Source organism: Oncorhynchus keta, unplaced genomic scaffold, assembly GCF_023373465.1.
Source record: "Oncorhynchus keta strain PuntledgeMale-10-30-2019 unplaced genomic scaffold, Oket_V2 Un_scaffold_20222_pilon_pilon, whole genome shotgun sequence".
NCBI classification, from domain to species: Eukaryota; Metazoa; Chordata; class Actinopteri; order Salmoniformes; family Salmonidae; genus Oncorhynchus; species Oncorhynchus keta.
This window is the reverse complement of record NW_026290855.1, coordinates 142100-151955: the sequence shown is the minus strand read 5'-3', so window position 1 is coordinate 151955 and position 9856 is coordinate 142100. Positions and strand designations below refer to the sequence as shown.

The following is a 9856-nucleotide window of genomic DNA, read 5'->3' as shown; positions in this document are numbered from 1 at the left end:
CGCTGCTGCCACCCCCCGCTGCCTTGAACCCCACCAGTAGGCCCAGCGGCCCACCCAGCACCCCCCCTAACACTGCCCCCGCCACGGGTAACATTGCCAGCCTGTAGCCCACCGCCTGCGGAGAGGACAGAGGGATAGACGAGTCACTACATGCATTGACAGTCTAGGTTTCTTCACTTTTTATGCCAATAAAGATTCTTAAATTCAATTAAAAAGACAAGGAAATAAGAAGAAACTTCGCTTAGGACAAATCAACGCACATATAACACACACACACACACTCAGGGGGGTTATTCCTTTGATGTTCTAAGACACACAGTCAGCGAGAAGTCTTCAGATCTACCTGGCCTTTCATGATCACACACACACATGTACACACACAAACAGCAACACATGCACACACACCATCATCATCATCAAAGCTCTACAGTTTAATTACCCACATTTATTCAAATTGGAGAAATGAGGTGTGTTTATTAATACTGTTATCTTCAGAGAGGAAGACGCTCCTTTAGACTGATTGCTGTAAATGAGTGACTCCTCTGAACATTCCGCCACACACACACTACCCCCTCCCACGGTTGATTAACAGATGAACAGTTAAATGGCTCCAGTTCAAACGCCCTCCCACCCCCTCACCTCATGGCAGCGAAGGTCATTTTAATTAACCAGAGGTAAGTTGAAAGTTCAGAGAACAGGGTGTTGGTAAAGCAGGGGTGTGTGTAATGGCACCTGGCCTGATGACAGATGACACACACTGCTGTGTCTGACACCTCTTCTATGTACACACACTGCTGACGCCTAGCCCATCGAGTGTGCACACATACTCCCTTAAAAAAGCAGCAATAGTACTATTTGTCCATTTAGAGATGCCGTAGCCAGAATACACTTCCTCAAAATGGTCGGAATTAATCTAAGATAACTCAAGAAATCTGTCACCAATTTTGACATGGAGATCAATTTTACATCTAACTAAGATGTTTGGTGCAATATTTCTTAATGTAAAAATGTGCATGAAAACTAGTCATTTCTCATTGAATGACAGAGACTTTATTGAAGAATCCCTACTGTTGACCAATTACCGAGAAGGAGCGTAGACTTCGGCTTTGATCTTCGGGTTGCCTAGCAGAAAAAATATTGTGCCCGAACAGCCCAAAAAGTCCAAAACATATAATCCAGACAATTCTGGGCCAATTGAGCGCCGCCCTATGGGACTCCTGATCACAGCCGGTTGTGATACAGTCCAGGATCGAACCCGGGTCTGTAGTGATGCAGTGCCTTAGAACGCTGTGCCACTCAGGATCCCTTAACAGCACAGCCACACCCTAGAATATTCTGGACCTCAATGTGGGCTCAATCCCATTTCAACTTCATCAATTAAGGGAGTTGAACTGAGTTGAAGTTCCATTTATCAATCAAAACATGGGGTGAGAGATGGTACATTTACGCTTAAATGAACCACATTTTGAAATATTGTGATATTTTGTCTGCAACTAGACTCAAACGGGTGTGTACGCGGAGCATCTGTTCAGCCGTATAGAGCTCACACAACGTACCACACTGAGCTTGTAATATGTCTGTAGGTATTGAGCTGTCAGTCTGACTTTATTCTGAGGGGGTGTGTGTGTGTGTGTGTGTGTATTGAGCCAACAGTGGGAGGCCAAACGCTGCTCCTGAAGAGCTATTAAATAGCCCTTCATACCTCTCCTCGCCTCCTGCACCCACACACACACACCTTGCACTCTCCATTGACAACACCCCCTACTCAACCCCTCCCTCCATCACTGTACAACTTAACCCCTCTCTCCATCTATTCTCTCTATTTCTTTAATTGCAGCTTTCCTCCGTATTCTGCTGGATCAATAGGGACAAACGTTGTAGAATGGCTGGGAGGCAAAGTGCCATCGATCTCCCAAACACCACACACACACACACACACACACACACACACACACACACACACACACACACACACACACACACACACACACACACACACACACACACACCTTCCCGAGGCTCCTGGTCCCCTCCTCCACGTTGGCTGCTGCTGTGTTGACGTTCTCCTCTATGCTGTCAATCTTCTCCTGCTGGGACTGACACATACACAGGGTTTATACACTGGAGACACACCGCTGACTTGGTCCCTCTCGACACAGCAACACAGATGTGTGTGTCTGTCTGTGGGGGGGTGATGCGGGTGTAAAGTAGAAAAGGTAGGGTCTGGGGGAGATTATATTGGGGCAGGGGGGGTTTGAGAAGATTATATTGGGGTAGAAAGGGGTCTTGGGGGGGTTATATTGGGGCAGGAGGGGGTCTGGGGGTTATTGTGAGGAGCTCATGAAATATTCAGAGTGGCAGCTGTCCCTCTCCCTGTGTGCTGGACACCATCCATCCTTCTCTCCTTCCTTATTATAGTTGTTATATATACATACTATATGCATTTTATGGACATGGTACCTTTTTACATTAGCTACTAATTACATATGGATAGACAATATTCAGACAACAGGTATACATTTTCTGTAGCGGTTTAAAATCAAAACTATGACCATCCTGAGCTTTTTAAGTCCCTCGTCTCCCTTACTGCCCCCTAACTCCCTCCCTCCCTCCACTCCCCCTAACTCCCTCCCTCTCCCTCACTGCCCCTAACTCCTCTCCCTCTCCTTATTGCCCCTAACTCCTCCCTCCCTCCCTCACTGCGCCCTAACTCCTCCCTCCTCACTGCCCCCTAACTCCCTCCCTCTCCCTTACTGCCCCCTAACTCCCTCCCTCTCCCTTACTGCCCCCTAACTCCCTCCCTCTCCCTTACTGCCCCCAAATTCCCTCTTCTCCGTTACAGTCCCCTCCCTCTCCGTTACTGCCCACTAACTCCCTCCCTCTCCAGTACAGTCCCCTCCCTCCCTCTCCCTTACTGCCCCCTAATTCCCTCCTCTCCAGTACAGTCCCCTCCCTCCCTCTCCCTTACTGCCCCCTAACTCCTTCCTCTCCATTATAGTCCCCACCCTCCCTCTCCCTTACTGCCCCTTAACTCGCTCCTCTCCGTTACAGTCCCCTCCCTCCTGTCCGTTACGGTCCCCTCCCTCCTCTCCGTTACAGTCCCCTCCCTCCTCTCCGTTACAGTCCCCTCCCTCCCTCCTCTCCGTTACAACCCCCTCCCTCCTCCCCGTTACAGCCCCCTCCAACCTCTCCGTTACAGTCCCCTCCCTCCCTCCTCTCCGTTACAGCCCCCTCCCTCCTCCCGTTACAGCCCCCTCCCCCTCCTCTCTCCGTTACAGTCCCCTCCCTCCTCTCCGTTACAGTCCCCTCCTCCCTCTCTGTTACAGTCCCCTACCTCCTCTCCAGTACAGTCCCTCCCTCCCTCTCCCTTACTGCCCCCTAACTCCCTCCTCTCCATTATAGTCCCCTCCCTCCCACCCTCCCTCTCCCTTACTGCCCCTTAACTCGCTCCTCTCCGTTACAGTCCCCTCCCTCCTGTCCGTTACGGTCCCCTCCCTCCTCCCCGTTACAGCCCCCTCCAACCTCTCCGTTACAGTCCCCTCCCTCCCTCCTCTCCGTTACAGCACCCTCCCTCCTCTCTGTTACAACCCCCTCCCTCCTCCCCGTTACAGCCCCCTCCAACCTCTCCGTTACAGTCCCCTCCCTCCTCTCCGTTACAGCCCCCTCCCTCCTCCCCGTTACAGCCCCCTCCTCCCTCCTCTCCGTTACAGCCCCCTCCCTCCTCTCCGTTACAGTCCCCTCCCTCCTCTCCGTTACAGTCCCCTCCTCCCTCTCCGTTACAGTCCCCTCCCTCCTCTCCGTTACAGTCCCCTCCCTCCTGTCCGTTACAGCCCCTCCCTCCTCTCCGTTACAGTCCCCTCCCTCCTCTCCGTTACAGCCCCCTCCCTCCTCTCCGTTACAGTCCCCTCCCTCCCCTCCTCCCCCGTTACAGCCCCCTCCCTCCTCCCCGTTACAGCCCCCTCCCTCCTCTCCGTTACAGTCCCCTCCCTCCTCTCCGTTACAGTCCCCTCCCTCCTCTCCGTTACAGCCCCCTCCCTCCTCTCCGTTACAGTCCCCTCCCTCCTCTCCGTTACAGTCCCCTCCCTCCTCTCCGTTACAGTCCCCTCCCTCCCTCCTCTCCGTTACAGTCCCCTCCCTCCTCTCCGTTACAGTCCCCTACCTCCTCTCCGTTACAGCCCCCTCCCTCCTCTCCGTTACAGTCCCCTCCCTCCTCTCCGTTACAGTCCCCTCCTCCCTCTCCGTTACAGTCCCCTACCTCCTCTCCGTTACAGCCCCTCCCTCCTGTCCGTTACAGTCCCCTCCCTCCTCTCCGTTACAGTCCCCCCCTCCTGTCCGTTACAGCCCCTCCCTCCTCTCCGTTACAGTCCCTCCCTCCTCTCCGTTACAGCCCCACCCTCCTCTCGTTACAGTCCCCTCCCTCCCTCCTCTCCGTTACAGCCCCCTCCCTCCTCTCCGTTACAGTCCCCTCCCTCCCTCCTCTCCGTTACAGTCCCCTCCCTCCCTCCTCTCCGTTACAGTCCCCTCCCTCCCTCCTCTCCGTTACAGCCCCTCCCTCCTCTCCGTTACAGTCCCCTCCCTCCTCCTCTCCGTTACAGCCCCCTCCCTCCTCTCCGTTACAGTCCCCCCTCCCTCCTCTCCGTTACAGTCCCTCCTCCCTCCTCTCCGTTACAGTCCCCTCCCTCCCTCCTCTCCGTTACAGTCCCCTCCTCCCTCCTCCTCCGTTACAGCCCCTCCCTCCTCTCCGTTACAGTCCCCCCTCCCTCCTCTCCGTTACAGTCCCCTCCCTCCTCTCCGTTACAGCCCCCTCCCTCCTCTCCGTTACAGTCCCCTCCCTCCTCTCCGTTACAGTCCCCTCCCTCCTCTCCATTACAGTCCCCTCCCTCCTCTCCGTTACAGTCCCCTCCCTCCTCTCCGTTACAGTCCCCTCCCTCCTGTCCGTTAGTCCCCTCCCTCCTCTCCGTTACAGTCCCCCCTCCTGTCCCCCCTCTCCTCTTACAGCCCCTCCCTCCCTCCCTCCGTTACAGCCCCCTCCCTCCCTCCCTCCCTCCTCCCTCCGTTACAGTCCCCTCCCTCCTCTCCGTTACAGTCCCCTCCCTCCTCTCCGTTACAGTCCCCTACCTCCTCTCCATTACAGCCCCCTCCCTCCTCTCCGTTACAGTCCCCTCCCTCCTCTCCGTTACAGTCCCCTACCTCCTCTCCGTTACAACCCCCTCCCTCCTCCCCGTTACAGCCCCCTCCAACCTCTCCGTTACAGTCCCCTCCCTCCCTCCTCTCCGTTACAGCCCCCTCCCTCCTCCCCGTTACAGCCCCTCCCTCCTCCCTCCTCTCCGTTACAGTCCCCTCCCTCCTCTCCGTTACAGTCCCCTCCTCCCTCTCTGTTACAGTCCCCTACCTCCTCTCCAGTACAGTCCCCTCCCTCCCTCTCCCTTACTGCCCCCTAACTCCCTCCTCTCCATTATAGTCCCCTCCCTCCCACCCTCCCTCTCCCTTACTGCCCCTTAACTCGCTCCTCTCCGTTACAGTCCCCTCCCTCCTGTCCGTTACGGTCCCCTCCCTCCTCCCCGTTACAGCCCCCTCCAACCTCTCCGTTACAGTCCCCTCCCTCCCTCCTCTCCGTTACAGCACCCTCCCTCCTCTCTGTTACAACCCCCTCCCTCCTCCCGTTACAGCCCCCTCCAACCTCTCCGTTACAGTCCCTCCCTCCTCTCCGTTACAGTCCCCTCCCTCCTCCCCGTTACAGCCCCCTCCTCCCTCCTCTCCGTTACAGCCCCTCCCTCCTCTCCGTTACAGTCCCCTCCCTCCTCTCCGTTACAGTCCCCTCCTCCCTCTCCGTTACAGTCCCCTCCCTCCTCTCCGTTACAGTCCCCTCCCTCCTGTCCGTTACAGCCCCTCCCTCCTCTCCGTTACAGTCCCCTCCCTCCTCTCCGTTACAGCCCCCTCCCTCCTCTCCGTTACAGTCCCCTCCCTCCTCCTCCCGTTACAGCCCCTCCCTCCTCCCCGTTACAGCCCCCTCCCTCCTCTCCGTTACAGTCCCCTCCCCTCCTCTCCGTTACAGTCCCCTCCCTCCTCTCCGTTACAGCCCCCTCCCTCCTCTCCGTTACAGTCCCCTCCCTCCTCTCCCGTTACAGCCCCCTCCCTCCTCTCCGTTACAGTCCCCTCCCTCCCTCCTCTCCGTTACAGTCCCCTACCTCCTCTCCGTTACAGCCCCCTCCCTCCTCTCCGTTACAGTCCCCTCCCTCCTCTCCGTTACAGTCCCCTCCTCCCTCTCCGTTACAGTCCCCTACCTCCTCTCCGTTACAGCCCCCTCCCTCCTGTCCGTTACAGTCCCCTCCCTCCTCTCCGTTACAGTCCCCTCCCTCCTGTCCGTTACAGCCCCTCCCTCCTGTCCGTTACAGCCCCCTCCCTCCTCTCCGTTACAGTCCCCCCTCCTCTCCGTTACAGCCCCACCCTCCTCTCCGTTACAGTCCCCTCCCTCCCTCCTCTCCGTTACAGCCCCCTCCCTCCTCTCCGTTACAGTCCCCTCCCTCCCTCCTCTCCGTTACAGCACCCTCCCTCCTCTCCGTTACAGTCCCCCTCCCTCCTCTCCGTTACAGCCCCCTCCCTCCTCCCCGTTACAGCCCCCTCCCTCCTCTCCGTTACAGTCCCCTCCCTCCTCTCCGTTACAGTCCCCTACCTCCTCTCCATTACAGCCCCCTCCCTCCTCTCCGTTACAGTCCCCTCCCTCCTCTCCGTTACAGTCCCCTACCTCCTCTCCGTTACAGTCCCCTCCCTCCTGTCCGTTACAGTCCCCTCCCTCCTCTCCGTTACAGCCCCCTCCCTCCTCTCCGTTACAGTCCCCTCCCTCCTCTCCGTTACAGTCCCCTCCCTCCTCTCCGTTACAGTCCCCTCCCTCCTCTCCGTTACAGTCCCCTCCCTCCTCTCCGTTACAGTCCCTCCCTCCTCTCCGTTACAGTCCCCTCCCTCCTCCCCGTTACAGCCCCCCCTCCCCTCCCTCCTCTCCGTTACAGTCCCCCTCCCTCCTCCCGTTACAGTCCCCTCCCTCCTCTCCGTTACAGCCCCTCCCTCCTCTCCGTTACAGTCCCCTCCCTCCTCTCCGTTACAGCCCCTCCCTCCTCCCGTTACAGTCCCCTCCCTCCTCTCCGTTACAGTCCCCTCCCTCCCTCCTCTCCGTTACAGTCCCCTCCCTCCTCTCCGTTACAGTCCCCTCCCTCCTCCTCTCGTTACAGCCCCTCCCTCCTCTCCGTTACAGTCCCCTCCCTCCCTCCTCTCCGTTACAGCCCCTCCCTCCTCCCGTTACAGCCCCCTCCCTCCTCTCCGTTACAGTCCCCTCCCTCCTCTCCGTTACAGTCCCTCCTCCTCTCCATTACAGCCCCTCCCTCCTCTCCGTTACAGTCCCCTCCTCCTCTCCGTTACAGTCCCTCCCTCCTCTCCGTTACAGTCCCCTACCTCCTCTCCGTTACAGTCCCCTCCCTCCTCTCCGTTACAGTCCCCTCCCTCCTCTCCGTTACAGTCCCCTCCTCCCTCCTCTCCGTTACAGTCCCCTCCCTCCTCCCCGTTACAGTCCCTCCTCCCTCCCTCCTCTCCGTTACAGTCCCCTCCCTCCTCTCCGTTACAGTCCCCTCCCTCCTCTCCGTTACAGTCCCTCCCTCCTCTCCATTACAGTCCCCTCCCTCCTCTCCGTTACAGTCCCTCCCTCCTCTCCGTTACAGTCCCCTCCCTCCTCTCCGTTACAGTCCCCCCCTCCTCTCCGTTACAGCCCCTCCAACCTCTCCGTTACAGTCCCCTCCCTCCTCCTCTCCGTTACAGCCCCCTCCCTCCTCCCGTTACAGCCCCCTCCTTCCCTCCCTCCTCTCCGTTACAGTCCCCTCCCTCCTCTCCGTTACAGTCCCCTCCTCCCTCTCTGTTACAGTCCCCTACCTCCTCTCCAGTACAGTCCCCTCCCTCCCTCTCCCTTACAGCCCCCTAACTCCCTCCTCTCCATTATAGTCCCCTCCCTCCCACCCTCCTCTCCCTTACAGTCCCCTCCTCCTCTCCGTTACAGTCCCTCCCTCCTGTCCGTTACGTCCCCTCCCTCCTCCCCGTTACAGTCCCCTCCAACCTCTCCGTTACAGTCCCTCCCCCTCCTCCTCCGTTACAGCCCTCCCTCCTCTCCGTTACAGTCCCCTCCCTCCTCTCCATTACAGTCCCCTCCCTCCTCTCCGTTACAGTCCCCTCCCTCCTCTCCTCGTTACAGTCCCCTCCCTCCTCCCCGTTACAGTCCCCTCCCTCCTCTCCGTTACAGCCCCTCCCTCCTCTCCGTTCCCCTCCCTCCTCTCCGTTACAGTCCCCTCCTCCCTCCCGTTACAGTCCCCCCTCCTCCTCTCCGTTACAGTCCCCTCCCTCCTCTCCGTTACAGCCCCCTCCCTCCTCCGTTACAGTCCCCCCCTCCCTCCTCTCCGTTACAGTCCCCCCCTCCTCTCCGTTACAGTCCCTCCTCCTCCTCTCCGTTACAGTCCCCCCTCCTCTCCGTTACAGCCCCCTCCCTCCTCTCCGTTACAGTCCCTCCCTCCTCTCCGTTTACAGTCCCCTCCCTCCTCTCCGTTACAGCCCCTCCCTCCTCTCCGTTACAGTCCCCTCCCTCCTCTCCGTTACAGTCCCCTCCTCCTCTCCGTTACAGTCCCCTCCTCCCTCCCGTTACAGTCCCCTCCTCCTCTCCGTTACAGTCCCCCTCCCTCCTCTCCGTTACAGTCCCCTCCCTCCTCTCCGTTACAGTCCCCTCCTCCTCTCCGTTACAGTCCCCTCCTCCTCTCCGTTACAGTCCCCTCCCTCCTGTCCGTTACAGTCCCCTCCCTCCTCTCCGTTACAGTCCCCCCTCCTCCCCCCTCCCTCCTCTCCGTTACAGCCCCTCCTCCTCTCCGTTACAGTCCCCTCCCTCCTCTCCGTTACAGCCCCCTCCCTCCTCTCCGTTACAGTCCCCTCCCTCCCTCCTCTCCGTTACAGCCCCCTCCCTCCTCTCCGTTACAGTCCCCTCCCTCCTCCTCTCCGTTACAGCCCCCTCCCTCCTCCCGTTACAGTCCCCCTCCCTCCTCTCCGTTACAGCCCCCTCCCCTCCCCCCTTACAGCCCCTTCCCCTCCTCCTCCGTTACAGTCCCCTCCCTCCTCTCCGTTACAGTCCCCTCCCTCCTCTCCATTACAGTCCCTCCCTCCTCTCGTTACAGTCCCCTCCCTCCTCTCCCTTTACAGTCCCTCCTCCTCTCCGTTACAGTCCCCTCCCTCCTCTCCCGTTACAGTCCCCTCCCTCCTCTCCGTTACAGTCCCCTCCCTCCTCTCCGTTACAGCCCCTCCTCCTCTCCGTTACAGTCCCCTCCCTCCCTCCTCCGTTACAGTCCCCTCCCTCCTCTCCGTTACAGTCCCCTCCCTCCTCTCCGTTACAGTCCCCTCCCTCCTCTCCGTTACAGTCCCTCCCTCCTCTCCGTTACAGTCCCTCCCTCCCTCTCCCGTTATAGTCCCCTCCTCCTCTCCGTTACAGTCCCCCTCCCTCCTCTCCGTTACAGTCCCCTCCCTCCTCTCCCCCGTTACAGTCCCCTCCTCCTCTCCGTTACAGCCCCTCCCTCCTCTCCGTTACAGTCCCCTCCCTCCTCTCCGTTACAGTCCCCTCCTCCTCTCCGTTACAGTCCCCTCCACCTCTCCTCTCCGTTACAGCCCCTCCCTCCTCTCCGTTACAGTCCCCTCCTCTCCGTTACAGTCCATCTCCCTCCTCCTCCGTTACAGCCCCTCCCTCCTCTCCTTACAGCCCCCTCCCTCCTCTCCGTTACAGTCCCCTCCCTCCTCTCCGTTACAGTCCCCCTCCCTCCTCTCCGTTACAGTCCCCTCCCTC

The 9856-nt window shown here is 58.8% G+C and overlaps 1 protein-coding gene across 1 annotated transcript in view; it reads right to left on the bottom strand.

The window, feature by feature from the left end:
* The window catches only part of LOC118378839 (syntaxin-17), a 38468-nt gene that overhangs the window by 3129 nt on the left and 25483 nt on the right, over positions 1–9856 (bottom strand). Inside the window, 2 exon segments of the mRNA XM_052514946.1 lie at positions 2–115; positions 2010–2096. Of these exon segments, the coding sequence (XP_052370906.1) occupies positions 2–115; positions 2010–2096 (201 nt within the window).